Source organism: Salvelinus namaycush, chromosome 1 (genome assembly GCF_016432855.1).
Source record: "Salvelinus namaycush isolate Seneca chromosome 1, SaNama_1.0, whole genome shotgun sequence".
NCBI classification, from domain to species: Eukaryota; Metazoa; Chordata; class Actinopteri; order Salmoniformes; family Salmonidae; genus Salvelinus; species Salvelinus namaycush.
In genome coordinates, this window is record NC_052307.1 from 44,164,144 (window position 1) to 44,192,122 (window position 27,979).

Below are 27,979 nucleotides of genomic sequence, written 5' to 3' on the forward strand. Positions count from 1 at the left end.
TAACTTTTTGGGGACCCATGCCAAATCTTTTCAGTCTCCTGATGGGGAAAAGGTGTTGTCGTGCCCTCTTCACGACTGTCTTGGTGCGTTTGGACCAGGATAGTTTGTTGATGTGGACGTGTGTGACGTTTAGAACTCATACAGTAGGCCTACTTTGGGCCAACTCACAAACTCATTCAGAATATCTGGAGACATTTTATGTACCTCTTTTGGGTAAAGGAGGAAAATGTTACATACCATATGTACATCAGAGTTTAAGTCACATTCTGAATCATCTTCATTTATGCATGAAGTATAGAAGAGTATATTCCCCCATTATTAAACCAGAACCAATCTCCCTGGTGTAGGCCTACAAGAAACTTGGAATACCCTCCATTTTCCCCTATTAGTTTATGCATCAGCTAGGTTACTTAAAAAGTGTGCATTTGGTGATAAAGATGAATATTTGAGAATGACCATGTGTATGTGAAAGCTGATTAAAAATGCATAATACCAACTATCAACATTAACAGGCTGATAGACAAATAAAAACAGACTATCACTCAGTTTGTGTAGTTCAAGATTTGTTTTTTTTATTAACAATGTATCCCTTTAATAAGATTGTATGCTTCTTTAGGTCAGCAATGCCCCAAAACACACTGTACACATTATACAAGGGAAACCACGATTCAAGCAAAAAACACACACAAAAAAAAAATTCATTAAATTATAATACAGTCTCAAGGGAAAAAAATATAAATAACTCTTCTCATCTCAGTCACTCTGCTATGGTACAGATATAATAAATAGATCTGACATCCCTCAGCAGACCTATAAATCACACTAGGAGTCCACTTGTGTAGCAGCATAATAGCAAAACTAACCAATAGAAACAGAAACCTGTTCCCATGGAAACCTTACAGCAATCCATAAATGATCACGTCACCCTGTCCTCTCATCTCAGCTAATGATAGACAGCAATATCTGCATTGTGAAAACAACTTAGGGACAATTACTTTCCCCAGTTTGCAAACAAGTGATGGCAACCTATTATGATTTAAGACAATGAAACTATTAGAAGCATTTGGAAGAAATAAATTAACACTTTTCAGAAACAGTGACAATGATCTAATATTACAGTTTTGACATGCCGTTTGTACATGCAGTGAGAGCGAAGCACGGAGGTAGGGTTTCTGACAACCTCCATAAAAAGAACCAATGAAAAGGTGAGAACCTGGCTGTTGCCACTGTCGGAGGCAGTGTCCTTCCAAACCAGGGTCAGAGATAGAGGAATACAGAAAGGATGACAGACAGCAAGCCACAGCAGTTATGTTCCATGTGTCCAGATGGGAAAAGAGTGTGATGGTTAATTAAAACACTACTGATGTTTGATTGTCTGACAGTCTATAGACAAATAGAAAAATGGTTGTTTAAACAAGAATGAGTCTTTTGATCATAAGCAGAGTTGGAAATAATAAACTTATGAGATCACAGAACAACCATCTATAGCAGAAACAGACTGAGGGTATGACTATGAGGGAGGCTTCTAGAACATTCTGTAGTGTTTCCATTATGAGGGAGAAGAGGATGAGTCCAGCACTGACTAGGATGGACTGAACATGCCTTTTTCATATCCGCATACACCAGCGCAAGATCACATTTTTCAAGACTTAGTCATATTTCATCCAGCTTATGTTTAGGTTAAGTGTGATGTGTTAAGTAGTTGATGTGTCATGTCTGTTGGTCAGGCTTGTACATCCATCTGAAAACAGCATTTGGTAAAACTGCTCCCCCTGTTGGCCATAGGCAGGAACAAAACTAGACATGTCAGGTTTCATTTGTTCAGACAGTCCGTCTCCTCTTTCTCAAGCAACCGGAGGGAGACAACCCTTTCACACTCATTCTTTAACATCCATGATCCCTTCCTTCTCTCACCCATGCTCCCTCCATCTTGAACTTCAGCAAAACTTCTCCCCTCTTCTCTTTTATCCTTGCCCCCCTATTCTCTCCATCTCCCTTTTTTCACTATGTTGCGCTCTGTATCTCTATGTGAGGGTTGGAGGGAAAGCAGCGTCTCAATAGGGAGGGGAGGACAGAGACGAGGAAGGTCAGAACTTCGTGGAAGGGTCTACATCCACTCCGACGGGCTTTGGTGGCTTCGACAGGATCGCTTCTGCTTCCTCGTACATCTGAGGGGGCAGGATGTGACATGAGCATGAGGTCAGAAGTCGCAGGAGATGACTGTCATATTTCTGTTGTAACCACTAACGTAAATCGGAAGTGTAGGGGTTGAGGAGCGTCGGTCTCCTCTCCCTGCCAATCAACCCATCACCCATACATCCTAACTACTAGAGAAGATCTGAAAGGATGTATAAGCAATATGGCAAAAACAAATCGACCTAGCCTAACAAAGACGTGGAGCTATTACCATAAAACCATCTAATTCTTCCAGATCTACATAAGTAACTAGAGAGAGGGGCTAGGAGTGAATTTGGGACTGGGGAGAAATGGAGAGACCGTATAGAAGAGGACCTTACCGGTATGAAGTGTACGTCCTGAAAGAGTTCCTGTATGAAGCGTCGAGAGGGCAGGCGGAACATACAGTGGGCCAGCAGGTGAGACACCTCAGAGTACAAACAGATATCATCAAACGCATAGGGAAACTTCTCTTTTATCCTGGAGAGGCAGAGAAAGCAGACACCATTAAAGCTCCAATGCAGCAATTTTTTTTGTATCTTAATATCAAAATAATTTCTGGGTAAGAATGAAGTACCTTTGTGAATGTTTCCAATTAAAATGGTCAAAAATAAAAACAAATACCTTCATAGCAAAGGGCAATTTCTCAAGCAAGAATTCTGCTAGGACTATCTGGGAGTGGAAATCTGAAAATTTGCTATGGATGCGGTAAAGAGGTCAATGGAGCTCGACCAAAACAATGGAAATGCCATGGAAACGCCTGGGGGAAAGATCCTGAATCTCCTCACTGCCCCTCAGCAAAATTAGCCTATATTTAGGCTACTGTTTATATGTGCATTTCACACACAGGTTATTTTAAAATAACCTATTTTAATTGTTTTAAATCGGTGTAATGCTTGTATGGATGTCAATACCAATACAGTTTCATGTCATCGTCACCAACCAACTGCATTATAGTTAAAAATGACTAACATTAACGATTTCTCCATGCTAGCTATGCTACCAGCTTATACGAACACGAGTTAGCATTTAGCAGTCACTTCTTCTAAACCTGACATGGGCCTACTTCTAAATGTTATGCAGCGAAAACAGCCAAATATATCCAAATCGGACTTTATTAACCACATTGTGTGCCTGTTACAATGCATCAACCATGACGGATTTGACGAATATCCACTTAGTTAGATCAGATTTGTTGAATGTGGGCCAATCAGCATTCTTCTATCCCCCCAGTCTGCGTTCCATTGACCTCTTTACCACATCTATTGGCAAAGAGGTTTCAAACTCTTTCTTATTGGTCTATTAACTAATTTACCGCATGATGATGTCACCATGGAAGGCCATTATCATAATTCTCACAATTTCACAGTATTACTCCAACCTCAGTGTGGAACTATATATAAAACACATGAAAATCTGTGTTGGGGGAGGGGGTTTAATTGTGTGTGTGTATGTCTTACGTCAGTAGTCCTGTCTCGTGGCCCTTGGTTCCTACAGAAGAGCTGAGGTTGATGACGAGGCGAAGCACCTCCTTCCTCAGCAGGACCCGACAGGCCGGGCCGTCTTCAGATATTGCCTTGCCACCTGACGGACATACACAACAGCCTATCAGAGCTCACTCACACAACCTGACCAAATCAGACATTTTGATCAGAATTAGAATGTTTAACAAAAGTGTACATATGCAGTCTGTGCGTGTGCTGCAGACAGCCTCCTGAGACTGCAGTGTGTGTGTGTGTGTGCATACCTAGCACTATGTCAGCAGGAGTAGGTGTGCTGCAGACGGATCCCTGTGACACAGCAGCGTCGCTGCAGCCGGAGACGCCAGAGAACTTGGACTGAGGCATCACCTCCAGACGATGGCTGGTCTGACTCGACCACGGAAAGTCTATGTAGTCTATGAAAAGAGAGATGGGGCGGGGGGGGGGTAAGGCAACCATTACTCTGAGTGTGTATGTGTGTGCGTGTGTACTCAGAGTAGTCGGTGTGTGTGTGTGTGTGATTTCTCACCAGTGCGTGTGTGTGCGTTGTTGATCTGAGGCTGTGTGGGGTAGCCCAGTACAGTAGCTCCTACGCAGTAGAGACAGTTGTCGTCAGTGTGTTCCTGTAGACCCGTCTCCTCTGGACCCAGGATATGGTTCTGGTTGTTCTCTCTGCTGGCCATCAGCTCTGAGATACTGAACTGCTGCTTCAGCAGTGGGATAGGAGGATAGGGACGATCACCATCACCTACAGTACACAGGGCATAGAACACGCAGTCACACCTACTGGAACTGGAAGTAAACCATCTCTATCATTCACGTTAAACTATCATCACTATCCCACCCATCTCTCAATCTCTCCCTCCTTACCGTCTGAGTCTCCAAAGTAGAACGGACACTTCTCGCCGGCGGGCGGGCTAGTCCTCTGTTGGAAATAGGGCGTCTCTCGGATGTAGAACATGTCGTTGATGTCCATGGGCAGCGCCAGGCCCACGTAGTCGTCGTTACAGCCGTAGGCGGCGCTGGACACCATGGAGCGCACCGACGAGCAACGCTGCAGAGTGATCTGGTTGATGGGGCTCAGCAGATCCTCCTTGTCCAGAGACGCAAAGCTCAACGCCTTCAGAAACCTGCCGGGCGGAGGGAGACGGGTGAGAGTGAGGGGTGACAAGAGGGCGAGGGGAGCGAGGGCAGACACAGTTAGACGTAGCTATATGGCGAGAGAAGTAGAGAGAGAATGAAAAACTCTGACAGAGAGAGAAACACACAAAAACACATGGAAATGTGGGGCTCCTAATCCGCACCACAACTACACAGTGCCATCTTTAAAAACAGCAGGGTTCATCTGCTTGGATCTATAAAGGGAATCTAGCCTCCTAGTCTTATCAATATACTCCAAAACAAAAACTGTGGGAAGGACAGTCAACACTAAGAAATACCTATGAAACTGTGTTGCGTAAGCAGAAACTCTGAGTAGTAGGGATGTGACAAAAAAAAAAAAAATGTCTTAACGTTTGAACTGCAAATCGTTTTTTTTCGATAAGAAAAATGAATACAATTCCACAGGAATTCACAACGCTGCTGCCAGGAACAGTTTGGGTCTCACGGTACGTCCCATTCAGATGGTTAAGCATTGCACCTGTACTACCATTACTGTACCCCAACTCCACCTAGCAACGTTTGCATTTCCTTCTCATTTAACTTCTCAAAGTATTGCCACACAGGACTTCGCTGCTGTTGCTTGCCTTTGCCAGTTTTCCAACTGTTAACGATGATGACGTAGCGTTGGAGCGTCAAACACCAAAATGACTGATTCCTCGACTCCTTGCACATCGACTGCCGGTGTCAACTCCCATTTATGTGCGTCAAGATTTGATTCCGCTAGGAATCGATTCCTAAGATTCAGTAGTTTTGGAACGGAGGACACTTGATTATTTGCCGTACTTCCGAGAAAACAAACACTTGCATCTTTCACAGCGAGAGAGAGGACAGTGTGTGGAGGGGCACAGTATAGGCAGGTCAGCCACTAGGCAGAGTCAAACCGTGCACTAGGCCGATCTATCGGCAATCAAAAACTCTCTCGCAATGGAATGCTGTATCTGGCAATTTCTTGGCTTGCGATTTCAATAAAGCAGGGTATATCATCAATGAATAGGCTAGGATATTGAGATGCAACACCTCTCTCACAGTATCTGCGCATGTGCACGGGTTCACTTCACGCTGTTCACAGAGTGGTAGCCAGGTCACCAAAACAGTGGAGAAGTTGAGCCTCGATCGTCGACGCCCTTAGTTGCGGAAATTGACCCACTATGTCGTTTACTTCCTGCATCTACTTTCTGTATCGTTTTTTTTGGTTAGTGATTTTTCTTAACATTAAGCATTTAAGGACACCAATTTCAACACAGGAGGGGAACTGCTCTACAAAAAAAATGGAGGCTAGGTTGGTCCACCCACCAAGGCATAGAGACGGACATCCTGCGGAGTGGCTGGACAGCTGGACAGCTGACCCTCTTAGCAGACAACCTGAGAGATCACCAGCGCATACACACACACACACACAAACACACACAGCTGTTACTGCTCTGAACCAAAAGAGAGACACACCGTTGCTGCTAAAGATGACTAATAACCCGGAGTTACAACACACAAGCACACAGAGCCATTACCTCTAAACACACACACGCGCCACCATTACAGCTAGAGACTACAGCTAACCCTCAGACAAGCTGACAGACCAGCACATCCAGGTATCTAAAGGGGGAAGAGGTGGACACTACTGGAGTGGTCCACCCACCGAGGGACGTAGGCTCTGGATGGCCTGCGGTGGGCATCAGAGGGGCGGGGGGCTGGACAGCTCACTCTCTTAGCAGACAACCTGAGGTACTCCACCTCAGTCTGCTTCTCTCTGTCTACCGACCAAGACTGGGCTGTGGGGAAGAACCCTTCAGGGGCCCAAGCTGAGCTAGAAAGAACAGAGAGTTCAATGACCTCACAAACCAGCACACAACACACACCCACAATAAAAGACAAACAGATTAAAAGGAGAGTGGAGAATGATTAGACAGAGCAGTAGAACATTGATATGACCAGTCACAGACAGACAGACAAGGACCTATGACTGAGAAAAGCATGAGCAATGGCAGCCAGCAGCCATGACGGGGAGTGAAAACCCACCAGAAGTTGTCCTTACTTGTGTGAGTTCGAGTGTGAATATAGGTGTGCGTTTGTACGTGCATATTGCATTTCCCATATATGTGTGCGTTTGTGTGCAGCATTCAGATAACTTATGTGTAGCGTGCGACGTAACTTACCTGCGCGGCGTTAGCCTCGAGTCCAGACTACCGGTCTTCATAGTGATAGTGTCAGTGAAGAGCACGTCTTTAGCGGGCGACGCTAACGACTCACTATGAGACAGAGACGGGTGGATCCTCTGCTGCTGCAGCCTCTTCAGAGTAGCATAGCCTAGTGCATCCCGCGGGCTGGTGTACATGAAACTGCAGTCTGCAAGGCTCTTAATGGCCGCCACCGAGGGAGACTTGAGGCTCTGGGCTCTGCGGGGGAGGGTGTGTGAGGAGCCAGGGGGGACCAGGGAGACAGAGCTAGACTTGGAGAGAGGCAGGTGGTTGGTGTGGGCCTGGGTTGGGGCGAGGGTGTACAGCATTTTGACCGTCTTAGCCGAGACCACTGTGTTGAGGCTGACACAGTCCGACGAGTCTGGCTCGGGATGCTCAGGGTTTCCCACAGTCTCGCGGGAGGGGCTGGAGCTCATGGAGCTGATGCCGCTTGTGGTGGTGTCTGTGTTGAAGCTCTGACTGCGGCTTTTAAACTGAGTCCCTCCCCCATCTCCTCCCGCTAGACGTTCCCGGCTACTCTGCTCCCTGGACGGGGGCTCTCCAGGACCCCCCAGCCCAGACCCCCCTCCACCAGCCCGGGATAGCCTCCCCTCTCCCAGCTGCTCCTCAGACCCCCCCACAGAGTCCCTGATCCCCACAAAGGAGGTTTCCAGGCTGACTGTGGGACTCTTGGGCATGCCTCTCACATTGAACACAGACGTAAACACATCGCCTTGCGACGAGGAGTAGATGGAGGGCTCCGTTACCGTCCTGTTCCTCCTCAGCCCTCCCAGTTTGGGCTCGGTGGGGGTGCGGCTGCCCCCCATTGACTTGGGGTCGCTGGTGGAGCGCAACTTCTTGCTGGGGAGCGAGAGGGAGTTGAGAAAGCGGTTGCGTACAAAACGGGTGGAGGCCAGGATGGTGAAGGGGCTGCGGTCCTTCATGGGTTTGGAACGCAGGTAGAGGGAGGCGTCGTCTGATTGGTCCAACATCTCAGACTTGTCATCATCCAGGATGTACATGTCTAAATACACACACACACACACACACACGTGACAAACATTACACAACATACAGTACCAGTCAAAAGTTGACACACCTACTCATTCAAGGGGTTTTCTATTAGTAGAAGACATCAAACTATGAAATAGCACATATGGAATCATGTAGAAACCAAACAATTGTTAAAGATTCTTCAAAGTAGCCACCCTTTGCCTTGACAGCTTTGCACACTTGGCATTCTCTCAACCAGCTTCACCTGGAATGCTTTTCCAACAGTCTAGAAGGAGTTCCTATATGCTGAGCACTTGTTGGCTGCTTTTCCTTCACTCTGCAGTCCAACTCATCTCAAACCATCTCAATTGGGTTGAGGTCAGGTGATTGTGGAGGCCAGGTCATCTGATGCAGCACTCCATCACTCTCCTTCTTGGCCAAATAGCCCTTATACAGCCTGGAGGTGTGTTTGGGGTCATTGTGATAGTGGGACTAAGCACAAACCAGCAAACCAGATGGGATGGCGTATCGCTGCAGAATTCTGTGGTAGACATACTGGTTAAGTGTGCCTTGAATTCAAAATACATCACTAACAGTGTCACCAGCAAAGCACCCCCACACCACCTCCTCCATGCTTCACAGTGGGAACCACACATGCGGAGATCATCCATTCACCTACCCTGCATCTCACAAAGGCACAGCGGTTGGAACCAAAAATCTCAAATTTGGACTCATCAGACCAAAGGACAGATATCCACCGGTCTAATGTTCATTTCTCATGTTTTTTGTCCCAAGTAAGTCTCTTCTTCTTATTGGTATCCTTTAGTAGTGGTATCTTCGCAACAACTCAACCATGAAGGCCTGATTCACACAGTCTCCTCTGAAAAGTTGATGATATGTGTCTGTTACTTGAACTCTGAAGCAGTTATTTGGGCTGCAATTTCTGAGGCTGGTAACTCTACTGAATGTATCCGCTGCAGCAGAGGTAACTCCTGGTCTTCCTTTCATGTGGTGGTCCTCATGAGAGCCAGTTTCATCATAGTGTTTGATGGTTTTTGCGACTGCACTTGAAGAAACTTTCAAAGTTCTTAACATTTTCCGTATTGACTGACCTTCATGTCTTAAAGTAATGATGGACTGTCGTTTCTCTTTGCTCATTTGAGCTGTTCTTGCCATAATATGGACTTTTACCAAATAGGGCTCTTCTGTATACGCCCCTACCTTGTCACAGCACAACTGATTGGCTCAAATGCATTAAGAAGGAAAGAAATTCCACAAATTAACTTAACGCACACCTGTAGATTGAAATGCATTCCAGGTGACAACCTCAAAGCTGGTTAAAAGAATGGCAAGAGGGTGCAAAGCGTGGCTATTTGAAGAATCGCAAATATATTTTGATTTGTTTAACACTTTTTTGGTTACTACATGATTCCATATGTGCTATTTCATAGTGTTGATGTCTTCACTATAATTCTACAATATAGAAAATAGTAAAAATAAAAGGTGCTCAAAAACGTCTGACCGGTAGTGTACAGTATGTGAGAATTCTGTTAATTCTACAATGTAGAAAAAAGTAAAAATAAAGAAAACCCCTTGAATGAGTAGATGTGTCCAAACTTTTGACTGGTACTGTACATGACAGAAAATACACACAAAACAAACAATTATTCCCTGCTTAAAAACACCTACAGAAGCTACATATATCCATAATATATACAAATCGAATGAAAAAATAAAAATAGGAAAGAAAGTGCTACTGAGGATGTGCTTAACAGAAATGGTCTTTTTTGCCTGGTGAAGAGTTTCATGGTTAACTCACTGGGTTGGGACTCGCTCTCGCTATTGTGCCGGGAGCTGGTGGACTCGGAGTTGAGACTGAGCGTGCTCGGTACGGAGGAAAGTTCAGAGGTCATCGGTTTGTCCACCTCGTCTGGGGTGACGGGCCACAGTGTCTGGCGACTGTGTCTGACTGTGTCCCAGCCATACTGTTTCAACACTTCACAGCCCTGCCGCGTCTTGGAGATCACGCCAACGACGTACACGCACGTTCTGGAGGGAGAGAAAACAGACATGAGACTGTTGGCGAGACATCAGGTTCATCTCTGTGTGTGCGCGCGCGCGCGCGCGTGTCCCCTTACCCCCGTACGGACAGGACCTCACAGTGTTGTGCCAAGGCCAGGATGTCAGGGATGACGTTCTCCTCCTGAAGCAGGTTCAGACCCCAGTTTGATGACCCAATGTTACCCTGGAAACAGACAAACATTCACTATCATTAACACAACAGACCCTGGGAAACACAGTCGGAACCAATGTCAGAGCACTGGAGGACGCAGACTGTCTATAGCGTCTACCCAAGAGAAAATAAAGACCATTATGAACCAATGGTGTTTGTTTTTTCTTTACTGTAACTGACAACACGTGTACTTATCATACAACGTTGTGATTTATGTGCCGAGTGGTTAGGGGGACTGACCAGAGCCCAGAGGGCTGCCTTCAGCTGTTTGATGCCCTCCCAGGTGTCCAGCATCGGGGAGCGAACCGTGTAGCTGAGGTCAGGGACCACGCTCTGGAGAGTGTGAGACAGTCGGTAAGACACCAAAACCCATAGGTTCTTCACATTAAGAAAGACCTTTGTAAAGCAGAGTTACCTGAGTCTCTAGTAGGTGGCAGCCTGTCTTATCATGGACTAGCTGACCATACAAGTGCACAGGAAGATAAACATTTGGTCTCTGTAACCTAGAGACAAAACACACAAAGACAATGTACTCATGTTCAACAACTGAGAAAAATAAATACAGTTGGCTCAAGATCACAGCCGATGGATTTTTGGTGGTGGAGAGCAACACGGTATGCAGGCTTTACAGTTGTTTTAGCCCAGCACAGCTTCCACTTATCTAAACAAGACTACGACGCGCCAAATCAGGCGAGTTAGTGCTGGGCCAGGACAAAGGCCTGCACACACGGCCTGCAACCCTCCAGGACCAGGGCTGGTGACCACTGGATCATGGCTAACTGTCCAGCTTAGTAAGGTAAGCAGTCTCACCTTTGGTTGCTGCGTCTGACGTAGTTGTCTCCGTCCACAGGTTTCCGGTATGTAGTTAACGCTTCATTCAACTGCTCCTCAATCAGATCTACATACTTCAGGTTGTACTCCTGTTCACCACAGCCAGGGGGGTGCAGAAAACGAATCATTAGTGGATTACATTTGTACTGATATTGAGAGTTTTAAACACAATCAATACAGTTAAAGTTGCACTACGCAGAAATCGCTCTGCCATTTCCTGGTTGCTAAATTTCAAATGTTTTGCCAAATTTCAGTTTATGTGACAAAATAAGCAAGTATAGTGTAGAGAATCATTATACCATCTAAACCGCTGTCAAATATATATTTTCCATAACCAACAATATTGTATTTTCAACTGTGTGTACAAAATCGAAAGTAAAAGATGCAAAAACTAAAAACTTTAGTTGAACAGGTCTATCACTTCTAAGACTTGTTCTATAACACATTTCAATGTGAATTTGGTCGGGTCACCCAAAAAATTATATTGCAGCTTTAAATGCCATTTGATTTGAAAAATCTGTCTTTATGTTCTTGTTTTTTTTTTTTACTATCTGTGAATGATTGTTTTGTACTGTGTTTTGTGTGGACCAATGGAAGAGTAGCAGTTGCAGCTAATGGGGAAATTAATGAACGAGCAGGCTTACCTTTTGCCATCTGTCCAACTGTTTGCTGACATAGCCCCTCTCATTGAGGTAGGAGAAGCCCTTAGGAATAGACAGAAACCTGCACAAAGGACTCTGGTTTTTAGAGGTGGAACACAACCTCTCAGCACACCTGTGTGTCTGTGTATTCATTTGTGTGTGTGTGTGTGTGTGTGTGTGTGTCAGACTGACCTGAGGAGCAGCAGAAGGCCCTTGTCTCCCAGGTGGGTCAGAGCCGGTTTGAGTTGGATCAGAGCATGGAGGTTAGCCTGGGGCGACACAATAAAACATCATGGAGCCGTTAGGGACAACACAATATAACATCCACTCCATACACCCTCGTTCTTACATTCCCCAGCCCATCGTCAGCCCTCTCCAACATATTCAGCACTCCCACCTTGTCCTCGCAGGCCTCGTCCAGTATGTCCAGGGCTTCCATGGAGACCGCCTTGCTGTGGTCGTGCAGCTGGGTGACCAGCAGCTCCATGCCCCAGTTACTGAAGAACTCCACCCCTGCCCTCAGCAACACACGCAGGTGCTTGGTGGCATACAGCCTGCACGTCTGTGTATTGACACAGAGGGTGGAAAAGAGGTTGTTCAGGATCAGTATTGTTTCAGCAACAACCTATCCATCATCACCCACATTGAAGCCCGTGCATCCATCCATTCATCCATGCATCCCTCCCGCCTGGCTAAAGCCTTACATCAGTGGCAGCAGTGAGGATCTTGGAGAGGATGACTCTGGCCAGTCCATCTGTGCTGTAGTCCAGAGTAGACACAGCCAGCTTCAACACAGCGTCCTGATTCTTCACAGAGCACAGGTTCAGCAGACTGAGGAGGAGAACACGCACGGAATCAGGCAGTTGTCTGAGCTGTGTCTCAACTGGAACTCTATTCCCCAAAACCTAGACATTCAGTAGGAACCCAGTCCAAACAATGGATTTTTGGCACTCAATAGCCTACTGCCTACTTTGACTCATCTGGCCAATAAAAATGGAGCTGCTGTTATTTCAACCAATCAGTGTTTCCCTCCTATTCAAGTTCACGCTGACAATTTTTAAAGGGGCAATAGTCCAGACTGACCTCTGAAAGAGGCCGCACTTCTCCAGCAGTTTAACCCCGTGTGGGTGGGCCGAGAGGGTCCCCAGGAACAAGAAGTAGTGCTGGCTGAGGGTGGTGAGCAGCCCGTTGCTCTGGAGACAGCGGTCAGGCTTCAGACCAGAGGACAAGGACAGCCAGGCCACCATGTCCTTCACCAGCTCCTCCAGGTACGCCTGGCCATCCTGCAAGAGGGGCAAGGTGGAGGGTGGACAAAAACCATGAGAAAAAAAAGCTATTGGTTTGGGGCTAGGTCAATTTCAAAGCTACCTTTCTTTAAAAAAGGTGACACCAAAAGAAAAATGTGTCCCACATTGAAGTTTCCCCTGCACCTTTATTTTTCTGCTCTATTTCCTCACCTCATCAGACTCTATGAGGAACTCGATGAACTGGCATCCCACCACAGTGAGCTGTCTGGCTTTAGGATGGTCCAGCTCCAGCCCTGCATACAGCTTACTGCTGGGTTTATAGAAGTACAGCAGTCTCCGCACAAACCTGGACCACACACACAGTTATAAAGGGGGACACCTTACCACAGTCAAGCTCAGTATTTCACTAGTTGTAGTAGTGAATGGAAGGTGGGTCTTACTTGTGCATCTGTTCATCTTTGTTGTTCCTGAGGTTAACGTTAGGCCACTGGGAGAGGAGAACCAAAACATATGAAATATGGCAATAGCAAATCAACCAACTGAAACACACTCCCAGTCAGTCTTCTACAAGTTTTATAATATTGCTATGACTGACCTTGAGGATAGTTGCGATGAGGAGCCAGTTCCAGTCAAGGTTCTGTTTGTGGTTAAGGATCTGACTGTCTCTCAGGTTCAACATCAGGGCTTCCTCCGTGTCCTACAACACACACGCAGCTTGCGTCACTGAATGTTGCTAAGGAAGGCTTTGGGGCTATAGGTGAACAATTAACCTAGATGGCAAAGATGCCTGTGTGAGGCGTACCTTAATAGCATAGATGTCTCTGTGTACGCGTGTGTGTGTCTCTCTCCGGTGGTGTGCAGACACAGACTTGCGGACAATGTGGTCCAGATACAGACTATGGGGTTTGGGTCCTTGTTTCTTCTTGTCATGGAAACGCTTCAAGTGGTTGACTGCCGCACTCGCCCGTCTAAAAATACAGAAAAGGTGCCCAAAAAATAAAAATAAAATATCAGAGACGTGAAAAGGTGAGTGATTGCGTGCATGTGTGTGTGTGTGTGTGTGTGTGTGTGTGTGTGTGTGTGTGTGTGTGTGTGTACACTCACAGGCGTTTCTCCTTGGGGATGTCAAAAGAGGCAGCCATGTTGATAAGGGTGGGCAGACAGTGCAGGTGGTGACTGTGGGAGTGAGGGAGGATGGTGTTGGCCTAGCGATAAAAAGAGAGCGCGAGAGAGAAAAGGTGAAAGAGAGAAAGTGAAGCAAACACATAACAAACCATTTATGCACAGCTGAATGAAGGCAACTATCAAGTACATACGTGTCCTCAAATAGAGCCACATCAACAGCAGAGCAGCACGCTCCTCAGAAGGAGCTACAGTAGCTATAAACGGTATATCAGAGAGCCATGTCCCTGTGTATTACCATGTGTAGCAGTTCTCCCAGTAGGATGGTGGCTCTCACTGATATCTGGTCCTCACTGCTGGTCACAACTTCTACCAGGCCCTACAGGGTGGAGAGAAAGAAGAGAAAAAGAAAGAACGAGCGAGAAATAATTAAATAATATCCATAACCCATGAAAGAAAAATCTCATGTTTGGGCGTTCCTGTCTCCTTACCTCTAGCAGGCAACTGGAGATGAAGGCAGCCAGTACCAAAGCCAGGTAGTTATCCATCAGGTCAGGCCTGAAAAACACAGCAGGACAAACAAGCAGACATTATAGCCACAGGAGAGATGGTGGTTGGATCTGAGAGGCACCCATATTCACAGTTTTTGTCAAGTGTGTAATAAAGGTGTAAAACTTGCTGTTCTATATTGTAAATTCCTGTGGGTAGAATGCATTTCCTACCTGGGAGCATAAAGCGATATTGATTAATTTATTTTAAAAATATATATTTATTATCTGTGGTGTCATGCGTTACCTGGACCTTGCTCGATGAGGCAGGAGGACTTTAGCCTCCGCAGCCACAAAGCCATCAGACAGTCTCCAGCTGTCCTGGCACCTACTGGGGTCTACAGGAGAACACAACACACATCAACAAAATAAACTATTTAAACCTAGTAGTTTTTGAACGCATGTTTGATAAATGTTTATAACCAGGGCATTGGGGGGGGGGTAAAGAAATTAGAAACGCTAATATCACTCACCCACGCTGAGAAGTGCTTCCGTAAAGTCCTGGGTTACGATGGGGAGAGGTAGCCTAAATATCTCATACAATACCTCCATCAAACCTTTCTGCAGGGGGCAAGGAGAAAGGTCAGAGACACAACCAAATAGTGGTTCTCGAAGAACAGATCGAGAAGGCATACTTTTCATTATATTTATTTAAACAAATCTCATATTTCAGTACCCACCCTCACTTCCACATTTGGTATAGACAGCAGACCAATAAGGGATTGGATCCCAGAGTTCCCGGCCCTACAGAGGTTAATGATCCCTGGATCGCAGCGGAGACAGAGTCTACCATTAACACATTCATGACTTGGCAGCAAAAGTGAAGACAGAGAGCAAACAATGCAATACTAGCTTAAAAAGGGAATCTACTCAGCATTCTCTTCAGAGGGGTATTTGAGCGTTGACCCATTCAAAGCTGCTGGCATTAAACAAATACTAACGGTACGTTTCTAGTCATGACCCACAATGCAAAGAGAACCAGCCGAGCCAAACTGAATGGAAAGCTGAAGAGAATGAGAGAAAGAGACTCACCAGACCAGGAGCGGAAGGCAGCTACTATAGCCATCCTGCTGGACAGGAAACGAGCATCGCGGTCCTCCCTGGTTACACACACACACACACACACACACCAGGATCACAATCTACACGACATAGGGACACACAACACACTAAACAGAACATTGGAACAGAGCCTCTGTTTACAACACACACACCACTTACTTGAGCTGGATCTCTGATGTGTCTGCATTGTGACGGTAGTGGAAGTCTGTGAAAGGTGCTAGGATTTGCTGAAAGAGCAGAACACAGGTTCATACACAGAACAAAACATTTCTCTATGTATTCATTATCAGCAAGGCTAAATAATGTCCCAATATCATGAGTTGATTTTGTTTTCTCCTATTGCTGAGATTCCACTTAAATGTGACAAAACATTCAAGCATAGCAGCAATAGGCCAGATTTTTATTGAACGCTCACACAATTTTTCCTGGTTGGACATTCCAAGTCAGAGCGACACAGATATTTCTCCAAACAGATCACATACATTATCCGTATTCATCCATATGATCACATAATCCATATTATAATATTTGCATTCTTCTTCCATAAGCGTGTTAAGACTGAGTGGTTACTGGAGTGGCCATGCTGCAGGTATGAAGGAAGGGGGGGGGGGGGGTATCAGTTTACACACAGACAGGATGTGTTGGAGAGAGAGGCTTTAGAGGGCTGATGTAACTGATCACTGTAATCTCCCTGGGAAAGAGAAAAACAACCCAAGGGTGAATCCTCACTGGCTTGGCTAGTGGCTGCTCTAAATAGTCTACACTGACCTCTCCTAGTCTCTGTTCCTCAGCCTGCACTCTGCACTCATGGGAAAGAACGGTACCGGTGAAAGCCAATTCCCAAGAGGCTTCCCATGAAAATGAGTAAGAACACACCATATTGCTTTTACCTATCCTGGAGACGAGGAGAGAAAGTCACCGCCGACTTAAAGTGTGATGTGTGACTGGGAGTGTGTGAACCTCTAGTTTGATGCCTGTATGTACATACTGGCACGTGCATGGCGGCTGTGCGTACCTCCAGCTCCACATCATTGCGTACATATTGCCTGGTGTGTGGATGGTTGAGCAGGTGGAGGATGGTGGTGATCAGAGCCTCATTGATGCGGCTCAGCTGACAGTCGATCACACTCTTTAATATGGTGCTGAGACCCCCCCTATTGGCCACTACCTCTGGGTTCTTCAACGCTGCAGAGTATGGTTGACATAAAGACAGTGTTATTACACAGCAACTATGTGTGTAACTTCAGGATGGTTCTCTCAGTGCCGAGGCTCCACACACCAAGTTCGCAGACGATGGCAATGGCAGCGCGCACCATGCGGTCCCTCTCCTGCAGCCCGTCTGTTCCCACGGCGATCAGAGAGTTGGTGACAGAACTGGGGAACAGTAGAGCGTTCACTGTGATCATCTAGAGACAACGAGAGAGAGAGAGAGAGAGAGAGGGAGAAAGAGATTGAGAGCAAAGGTTACAGCACTAATTTTGCACTTCAATTTATTTTAGAAGCAACATTACAGCAAATAGGTCACACAGCATGAGTGCCACTTTCAGAAGGTGGTGGGTCTAATCTGTGTGCGAGTAGAGCAAGTCTTTAAAGACTAGGCCCTTCCTCCAAGACACTTTCTCCGGATTAATCTAATCAAGCTAAGCCACATTAACTGGCAAGGACACAGACCACCAGCTGGAAGAGGCTAGCTGGCTAACCAACCTGGGCTAAGTAGGCTACTGTCAATGTAGCTTAGTATACAGGTAGCTGCCAAAATAAAGGAAACACTGGAGTAAATTTGGGATACAAAGTATATTGAAAGAAGGTGCTTCCACACAGTTGCGGTTCCTGAGTTAAGCAATTAGCATCCTATCATGCTTAGGGTCATGCATAAAAATGCCCAGTTGGCCATTATTTTGGCTACCATGGGTAGAAGAGGAGATCTCAGTGACTTTGAAAGTGGGGTAGGCTGTTGTAGGCTGTTGCTTAATATGAATGGAGTTGTAGACAAGTACGGGGAGCGCGGAAAAATAGCCTCAATTAGCTAAAAACAGAAAATGTGTGTCAGTCTGTCTCTTGTCAAAACAGTGAACAACTTGTGAACATTTCTGAATTATAATATATACTGTGGAGCCAGTTTCCCCACCCCAGATTAAACCAAGTTCTGGAATAAAGTGCACTTTCAATGAAGATTAAATTGGTCTTTGTTTTGGTCTGGCCCGCTTTCCCCATTCTCATAGAACGTCTTTATTTCTCCCCTAGTTTTTAAAAGTGTGAATCCCTGGCAGTGCCAGTAGACCGTGGACATTATTGCCTGCCATGATAGGCCAGACAGCTCCGTTTGACCATCTACACCAGAGGTCTGTTCATGAGGGTGCCCTGTTAGATAGAATGCTCATATATAAATGTTAGCTAGCGAATTGGTTAACTTAGCTGGCTACTGTAGCTAGCTAGCTTCTTTACAACGATTTGATGCGGTCATGACAGGCACTACCAGATGGTATGGTAGATAATTTATGGAGCCTCAGACTGTAAAGGCGGCCTCAGACCCATAGGGCGGAGCACAATTGGCCCAGTGTCTTCCAGGTTAGGGTTCGGCCGTCATTGTAAATAAGAATGTGTTCTTAACCGACTTGCCTAGTTAAATAAAAAAGTATATTCTTGTAGGCTATGTAGCAATGTAACATTGAAATAAAATGATCTTTTACATTTACACATATAGTAAAAGTCACTAACAAGATCTAATTAGAAAGAACACACAAAGGGCCTTTATTACTGGAGATTACATGTGTAATCTACAGTGTAGAATTGAGATCATTATCTATAACATTTTTCTTAGCACATGCCCCCAAGTTTAGTCTCTATAGTAGAGAAACGCTTGTCACCTCTCAAACAGGGCCAATCAATAGGGCCAACTCACAAGTATTGGCTGTTAAGACACGGTTCCTAATCAACACTAAAAGCAAAATAATTTTGAAAACATTAACAAATGATTGCATCGACACAGACCGCAAACTGGCTACACAAAGCTTAAGTAGGCTACCGCAAAGGGAATCTGAACGCTGTTCGCTAGAAGAGTCCGGTGTTTCAGCCGATGTAAAGGTGCCTTTCGTATTTCTTTGCAGCGCATACATAATTTCAGGTTTTCGAAATTGATAAAATCTAAAATCTAGTGCAAATGCATTTTAGACGTATTGCCTCTATAGCTAATAATGGACACTCCATTCTTCATCGCGCAGTCTTCTAAACTCCAGACTCCATTTAATGCCAATATGTTTAGATTTATTTTTTGGCACTTTAGAGCCCACTGAATGTCAATCTTATGTTCGCTAACGTTAGCTTGAAATAATTAGTGTTTAACTTTCCACAACACACGGAGTCGAAAAGGGATTTGTCCATGTGTTTACGTACAGATGACGCAGCATCAGAACAAACAGGAGGGGCAGACAAGGGATAGCTATGTCGAATAACGATGTATTAATCTCCATGTCCGTTGACACAAACTCCGCACATGTCTGTGTGTTGCAACTCGAGAATCGGGATGTTACACCTAGTCAGTGGATTTCTTTTTTTATTAAAATGTAAAAAATAAAAATAATTATACAAATCAGGCCCTGCTTTACTTATTTCTGCTTTACTTTTAACTCGATCTCGTATCTGCGTACATGGACAGAAAATTGCTAGTTGGTAGGGAAAATTCGTACATGTGGGCAGCAATAATTAATATTATAAACTGGGTGGTTCAAGCCCTGAATGCTGATTGGCTGACAGCCATGGTATATCAGACCATATACCACAGGTATGACAAAATATTTATTTTTACTGCTCTAATTATGTTGGTAACCAGTTTATAATAGCAATAAGGCACCTCTGGGGTTTGTGATATATGGCCAATATACCACGGCTAAGGGCAGTGTCCAGGCACTCCGTGTTGGGTCGTTCCCAAGAACATCCCTTAGCCATGGTATATTGGCCATATACCACACCTCCTCGGGACTTATTGCTTAATATACACATGATATTACAGAAAAAAATATTAAGTTAGTGCAATATGAAGAAAGCAGACTTACCTTTCTGACCAGTCGGAGGGCCTGAGTCCTCTCCCCCTCATTGCTCTGCTGGATGTCAATGCACCTGATCAAAGCACACAGGGGGTATGACATCACAGCCACGGTTCATATTACACCAGGTTATACATCATCATGCTATCCCTGTGGAATAATAGTCCCCATGATTCTATGGTACCGCTGATGTAGTAACAACTTTGCAAGCAACAGACTACCACAGTAGTATACTCGAGTGCAAAAACTTTTAACTCCCTTATTTTTATGAACTACATTGTTGTAAAATATGTTAAACATATGTAACATACAGGTAACTGTCAAAATAAAGGAAATACTTTAGTAAATGAGGGACACTAAGTATATGGAAAGCAGGTGCTTCTACACAGGTGTGAATCCTGAGTTAATGAAGCAATTAAAACATCCCATAATGCTTAGGGTCATATATAAAAATGCCCAGTTGCCCATTATTTTGGCTACCATGGCTAGAAGAGATCTCAGTGACTTTGAAAAGAGGGGTCTCAACGGAGCATACAGGTTTTAAAGGTTGTGTGTGTGTATTTGTCTCAGTCACCAGATCTCAACCCAATTCAGCACTTACGGGAGATTTTTGGAGCAGCGCCTAAGACAGCGTTGTCCACCACCATCAACAACAAAAACACCAAATTATGGAATCTCTCATGGAAGAACGGTGTCGCATCCCGCCAATATAGTTTCAGACACTTGTAGAATCTATGCCAAGGCACATTGAAGCTGTTCTTTCTCATGCTAGCCCAAAGCCCTACTAAGACACTTTATGTTGGTGTTTCCTTTATTTTGGCAGTTACCTGCATGCTAAATTGTACAAGATGAATCCAGTGTGTCCCTGCGCAGGTGTGGTGACGCGACAGAGTATCTCTCTCACCTGGCAATCAAGTAGTCCACCTGCAATCTGAGGACCTTTTGCAACACGTTGCTGTCTCTGATGAGGTACCTCAGAACCCTCAGGCCTGCAGCACGCACCTCCTTGGCCTCATTCAGCAGGGCTAACCGCAGGCTAGGGAGGGACACAAAACACAGCTTAGATTGACACTAAATGGCAACGTACACTTACGGACACAGAATGGACACTCGCATAGCTTGGCCCCAAAAATTGGTTACAATGACCTATCACTAATTTGGATATGTTCCACAAACAATGGAAGTGTTTGGATAAAAGCGTCTGTTAAATAGCATTTAAAGTGTTTTAGGTTACACTATATGGGACTACTTACCAGATGATGATTTCTTCATATGTAAACCCAAACTTCTCCTCGCAGTGGCCAATGCTGATTAGCAGCTGAAACAGAGAAAGGATTGAACTTACAATCAGTTGACAGAGGATGCATTGGATCCTTTGGCTGTCCATAACAATACAGACCGAAGACATTTTGATATATAGCGAACATATGAATTGAGACAGAGACCCATATATTTGGGGTATGTACATTACAGTCATAAGGATTTTTTCCCTGATATTTAGTATGGCAACATTACAACAAGGACATGTTTATTACTTGTTCATAGCTTGTATGGCCATGGCATCTTTTGCACAGTGTGACAAACTGACAAAAGCTTCAATTCATAGTGTTTTAATGCTTTAAATCAATGCGCTTAAACAGTTTGCTGTAGGGTTGAAAAGAAGCCACCGTTCACACTCTGTAAAACCCAGTGCAGGGTGGGAGCGGAGTGAGAGGGATAGGGAGTAGGTCAGTGTGTGAGGGAGTTTGGAATCAGCAGTGATGTCAGAGCCCAGGCAGGCAGGCGGGGGCGGAAAGGGGGGCACTGAACATGCTACAGGGGGATTAGGTCACCTCTCGCTGTCCTGGAATCCTTAAAAGGAGCTGCAGGCCTCAACACCACACTCACTCACTCTGTCCAGTGGTAAACCGAGAGTCAGGTGTATACACACAGCTCAGACCAACTGTATCTGGTAGCTGCCTTCACCTCTCTAATCTTACATAGGTTAGTGTAAGTGTTATTGTCCTATCAGGACAGGACATGCTAAGTTATAGTGGGGATGTCACAGGCTTGGAATACCAATGTTTCTCCTTTGACATGAACGTTTCAAAAAGTCACCATACAATGACTAAGCATCTTCCACCAAACACATGATTGTCGATAACCTCACCGCAACTATCAGAATAATATCCTTGACATGGTGTGGCGCCTGGAGGGAAACTAAACCTGCAGATCTACTTGCTACAACCTTGGAAAACAGAGACCACATGCAACATCTCCAGTTTCAAAAGAACAACAATAACAACAATCTCTGGTTTCAAAGTCAGAGTGCTGTTGACGCACATGAGCTCTGCCCCATGGCCAGAGCTCCTATTACCATCACTGTCAGCATCACAATGACAAACTCAGCTAGGCCTGACTACAGGAGCTGAGGAACAGTGGGCCAAGGAGAGGTCAACGGCTACACATAGAAGAATATGTTCAGCAGACGCATCTCAATACTCTAAAGTTGCTTCCTAAATAAAAGCTAAATTAACCTAAATGAAGGTTGCATGTCATGTGATTTTGATCAGCCCTAGGTGGATATCAGCAGCCTAAAGTAGTTTCATCTCCTCTCCATCAGCACTGATTTGAAAAGCTAGGTGAAAGCAATAGTGTATATCTGCCAGTAATTAAATGTCACCTGACCAGTTGTATCACGTTGGTCAGGATGATGAAGCCACTAGGTGAAGATAGGTGAAATTTGACCCAACTAAGAGCTTGAATGCACAATGCAGCACCAGACACCTACACCAAACAAAACTTTGACAACTAAAGATGCAGCTATACACTGAGTGCACAAAACATTAAGGACACCTGTTCTTTCCATGACAGACTGACCAGGTGAATCCAGGTGAAAGCAATGATCCCTTATTGGTGTCACTTGTTAAAACCACTTCAAAATCAGTGTAGATGAGGGGGAGAAGACAGGATAAATAAGGATTTTTAAGCCTTGAGACAATTGAGACATGGATTGTGTGCCATTCATAGGGTGAATAGGCAAGACAAAAGATTTAAGTGCCTTTGAACGGGGTATGGTAGTATGTGCCAGGCGTACTGTCAAAAACCCAGCAGCGTTAGTTTTTCACGCTCAACAGTTTCCTGTGTGTATCAAGAATGGTCCACCACCCAAAGGACATCCAGCCAACTTGTCACAACTGTGGAAGGCATTTGGAGTCAACATGGGCCAGCATCCCTGTGGAACGCTTTCAACACCTTGTAGAGTCCATGCCCCGATGAATTGAGGCTGTTCTGAGGGCAAAAGGGGGTAGTGCAACTCAATATTAGGAAGGTGTCCTTAATGTTTTGTACACTCAGTGTATGTGTGTCATTAATAGGCCATACGATTAACAATATATGGATCTTCATGACCAGCTTCAGCAGACCAAACGCTTCCTCTGATTATCCATACACAAACACTAATCGTGATCTTACTAGTCCCATTTGTGCTTTTCATTAGTTTGATCTTATGTTAAAGGGATACTTTCGGATTTTGGCAATGAGGCCCTTTATCTACTTCCCCAGAGTCAGATGAAATCGTGGATACTATTGTGTCTTTAGCTAGTGCAATTGCTAACTAGCGTTAGTGCAATGATTGGACTTCCAGTCATTGCGCTAACGCTAGTTAGCAATTGCGCTACCTATATTAAAACACTTCAGTTTTTTCCCGATTACGAGTATCACTTGATCCGAATGTCAATTTACGGACACGATTACGGCCATGTCGGCACTTATAAGCTGTGACATTTTATTTTAGCTTTGACCCTAAACTATTACAGACAGTCCAACAATGTTACGTTGGGGCACAGCAAAGCTAAACCATGCACTTCAATAATGAGGGCAACTGCCATTATCATCATTACATAAATCTGTAATACCTTTATGAAATTGTTCAGGTGGCCCAGTTTCCGCATGTTGGTGACGCCGTGTGGCTTGGCAACATTTTGAAGAATTTCACGCAAGTTGTCAGAGGGTTCTGTAAAAAAGAAGGGAGTTGAAATACTAACAAAACATCAAAGCTTTTTGATATTCCAGTAATACTGAACCAATGTACCTATATCGGCATCTAACATTAACTCGTTTTAGCTGGTCACACCAATGCACTGTGAACAGTAAACACACTCTGGACATCTAAATAGAAGGCATGTTTAGGCAGGGTCAAAAGTAGGAAGTTCCTTCTGTTTTTCACCTCATTCACCTCAACCATTACATGGTAGCTAAAAGATACATGCACATAAACACATCTAGCTACAGTATCTCATATAATTCCATTCCATCTGTGTCAGGCTGGGGCTGTTAATGATAATGTACCAGAGGAAAAGGGTGCTCAGGCAGTCACTCAACTAAGCTGCTTTGGATCCCAAACTGCAACCTATTCTATGGCACAGTGAAAATGTGATGCAATTTGACTTCCCACAGGTATATCCATGCTCTGCCCCCCGATTCAGAGGGGTTGGGTTAAATGCGGAAGACACATTTTGGTTGAATGCATTCAGTTGTTCAACTGACGAGGTACCCCCTTCCATCTCATGAAATACTGTGAGGGTAGAACTGATGTTAGTGAAGATACATAGTGCAACGCTTGAAGGCAGTTGTTTACAATTAACATTACATGCTCTATCCTTATTGAAAACATGATTGATGAACTCCTATTAATCTGTTTACACTCTGTCACAGGAGTGGAAGCAGCATCGGGAACAATTTGAGGGCATGGTTGTAGGATGCAAGTGATTGCATAGGGACATTACTGAGTCAGGGGCTTCTTTCACACGAAAAGTGAAACGCTGGCAGGGCAGGAGTTGACACACTGTGCTGGAAAAGCGATCAGAATGTATTGGCTTCTGGCTAGTAAATACTCATACTCAATGTCTATTTAACCATGAACTCGAGTTGTCAAAATGTGACGCCCACCGCCGGTTTCAGCTGGACGTTAGCTAGCAACTGAGTTGTGAACGACCTTCAAACAAACCTAGCGGCTGTATGATTGGCCGTGTTTACGTTAGCTAGCTACAATATTTTAATAGCTTGCTAGCTTACCACATTACAATCCTAGGAATGTAGCTAGCTATATAAAACTAGCCACACGCCCAAATAATTAACCAGCTAACTCAACCCAGTCATAACAAATACACTGTATAGGAAAGCGAGCTAATACTAGTCACTAATCAAAACAACACAGGAGCATTATCTTGCCTATGATAGCTAGGGCGTATTCATTACGGAAACTGTTTAAGAACCAAACAGAGCAAAACGAGCGTTTATTCCGCATATTCAGATAACGTTAGGTCCCTCCCCGTTTCGCTCCGTTTAATTAACGTTTTGCAACAAAATCGGCGTAATAAATACGCCCTGGGGTTTAATTAGTCCAAACAGTTGTGTTTTGCATCTAAAACGAGATTTTGTATTGGACAAAATCAGTTAGTTCCCTCCCGGTATGGTTCAGTTTGCATCCGTTTAAGAACGTTTTTTAACATAATCGGCGTAAAACATACACCCTTGCTGACGTTACGCCTCTTTGGTGTTCCTTAAGATTCTGCAAGCTGTTTATCAAAGTATTCAACAACCAATAACCAGTAGAAGGTATTTTGAGCCATTTTCCAGCCCCATCAACACCATATATTGCTGCAAACAGTAGCATCCATTTGTACAATAACCGCTTTCACTTCGTGTGAATACTTTCTGCTTAACGTTACCTCTGGTCAGATCGAGCGGTACGTTCTCTTCCCCACTGTCATTCCGACCTGTCAAAAATAGACAACGGGGACATTGTAAGGCAACACACCTGGGTCGTCAGAAACTAGAATAAATAGTAATTTACAATTTCAAGTTTATAAAGCTTATGTCGGGGTGAGTATTTCAAGCTTACCTCGCATCCGAAGACTTCGGATCGGACGGCCGCGGATGCTGACCGCCATGTTTCCAGGAACATACACAACCCCGGAAACTTCGTGAAATCTCGCGAGACAATATGGATTGGTTTATCGCGCATTGACTAGTACGAATGGTTTTAGGGAGAGGCAATAATAAGGACACTCTTGACTTGTAAAACGACTAACGACTAAACTAACTGATCGTAACCTAATTTGAACCAATTCTGAAATTAAATATCGGTTTGCAGGTCAGGAGTGTCCTTATATAGCCTTTTTCCGGTCTGAGAGCATATTTTAATATAAAGACACCAACTAAAATACACAGCAAATGTTTCACATGCTGAGAGAGAAATTTTTCTTAAACACATAAATTTACATTGCAACCCATTCATTCAAATTGAATAAACACAACAACAATAGTATTCAAGGCACATTTATCTGTAATTCTTTTAACACAATCAAATTACACATTTGAAGTACATTGTTTTTTCACCAGAAATAAACACATAGTACCAGGTCTACACCTGTGGTATTCGGCGCATGTGACTAATACAATTTGATTTGATGAAGCTGTCATTTTATTTATTTTTTATTTAACCTTTACTTAACTAGGCAAATCAGTTAAGAACAAATTATTATTTACAATGATGGCCTCCCTGGCCAAACCCAGACGACGCTAGGCCAAATTTGCGCCGCCCAATTACAGCCAGATGTGATACAGCCTGGATTCAAACCAGGGACTGTAGTGACGCACTGAGACGCAGTGCCTTAGACTGCTGCGCCACTCGGGAGCACCAATGACAATGTTTGAAATGATACATTGTATTCGAAACACATACAATAAAAAAGGCATATGTTATTTCATTGTCATGATTCTATAGGTAGGCCAATTTTCACTGCAAACAAACATATTGAAAGCAGTCCGTACAGCTGGCAATGCAAACGTTTCAACAAATTTTTGTCCAGTTAGTGTAAAATATTTTCTAGAATGGTTAAGAGGCATACCTTCCACCGTCCCCGATGAAGTAAAATCATATATCAAAACATTAGTTGTGTATAATTTGTGTGCGTGTGTGTGTCCGCATGTACGTGTAAATGTTTTTTGAGTGAGCCCATGCATGCATGTGTGTTTCTACAAACAGAAATAACTCTTGAACTCACTGTCCAACATTGACCATGGACACATAACCAAGTGGAAAAGAGGGATAAATATGGCAATTAATCAAACTTCAAGGTTCATTCATAATGATTGTGAATAATTCGTCCACCACAATCACAACTGATGCCAACTTAACATGCTGACCAGACCGGACACGTCGCGTGCGCGAGCGTTGCAAAATAAATTTAGAAACCCATGTTATTCAATTATTGCACCCACACTGCTTGCGCACGCCAACGAGCGTCTGCGACACCAAGGGCTAAAATAGATGTCGTTCCTATTTCTGACGCAGATCGCGCTGCAAGTCCTGCCTCTCCCATCTCCTCATTGGTTTATAGAAGCAGGTATCCACGTGCCATCTCCTCATTGGTTTATAGAAGCAGGTACCCACGTGCCATCTCCTCATTGGTTATACCCACGTGGGTGATAGAAAGACGAAAACTGTTTTGCCGGTAGTCTGGTAATACAATGAAAGTTTAGATGCGATCACCATATAATTTAAATGATGAAAAAGCCTGGAAGGAGGAGAGATGACTAGAAACGATTCGGTTGGCCGTTTTATATGTGGATTAATTGTCGGAGTAGAGATCCTTGTCCATTTCAGGTAAAATAACTACTCAATGTTTATATCCCAGGACAAATTAGCTAGCAACAGCAAGCTAGCTAAACAGGACAAATTAACGTTAGCTAGCAAGTGCAAGCTAACTAGCTAAAATACCATACATGTTTAATGCTTTTCGACCTGTCCCCAAATTAATGTCATTGGTTCAGAGTTTGTTTTGATATTTTAACCTGCGTGTCGTGATCGCGTTTGGTGTGGGGGGGCAAAATCAATTTATGCAAAATAGCGCACGAGCGCAGCCGGTTTGGGCAAGGTGTTACACTTCCCGTCTCTATTCCTGACGATCAGTTTGCCGTCTGTTGCCTTCACAATGACATCGATCACCTCTCCTGGCTTTAACTGCAAGTATTTGTTCCCCCATTTCTTACTGGCCAATGTAGGAGCTATAGTAACATCATATAACACCTGGATCTCCCCTTCAAACTGACAGTGGAAAATGTCAACAGTGTTACTACAAATTATGTACAATATCAATCTGATCATATAAAAAATATAAATTGTTTATCAACATTTAAGAATGTTATCTGGGAGTAACTACATTGTTTTTTTATATATATATATTTTTTTCTTCTGTATTTTCACTTTAATCAGATAGTATGAAA

At 44.3% G+C, this 27,979-nt stretch overlaps 1 protein-coding gene across 1 annotated transcript; it reads right to left on the reverse strand.

Moving 5' to 3' along the window:
- Positions 1 to 552: 552 nt before the first annotated feature.
- On the reverse strand, positions 553 to 25,675 carry LOC120044418 (rapamycin-insensitive companion of mTOR-like). The gene is made up of 37 exons (XM_038989070.1): positions 25,593 to 25,675; positions 25,420 to 25,467; positions 23,605 to 23,702; positions 20,962 to 21,026; positions 20,613 to 20,744; positions 19,718 to 19,781; positions 16,945 to 17,071; positions 16,681 to 16,850; positions 15,825 to 15,892; positions 15,636 to 15,703; positions 15,284 to 15,366; positions 15,077 to 15,164; positions 14,851 to 14,941; positions 14,547 to 14,613; positions 14,354 to 14,434; positions 14,038 to 14,138; positions 13,736 to 13,901; positions 13,529 to 13,630; positions 13,374 to 13,420; positions 13,144 to 13,279; positions 12,770 to 12,969; positions 12,391 to 12,517; positions 12,084 to 12,248; positions 11,879 to 11,955; positions 11,690 to 11,768; positions 11,025 to 11,134; positions 10,630 to 10,717; positions 10,455 to 10,547; positions 10,120 to 10,226; positions 9,801 to 10,030; positions 6,968 to 8,012; positions 4,527 to 4,786; positions 4,186 to 4,404; positions 3,923 to 4,072; positions 3,636 to 3,759; positions 2,517 to 2,655; positions 553 to 2,168 (listed from the first exon to the last, which is right to left on the reverse strand). The coding sequence occupies exons 1-37, from the start codon at positions 25,639 to 25,641 to the stop codon at positions 2,088 to 2,090; spliced, it is 5,145 nt and encodes a 1,714-aa protein (XP_038844998.1). The 5' UTR covers positions 25,642 to 25,675; the 3' UTR covers positions 553 to 2,087.
- Between the last annotated feature and the right edge of the window lie 2,304 nt (positions 25,676 to 27,979).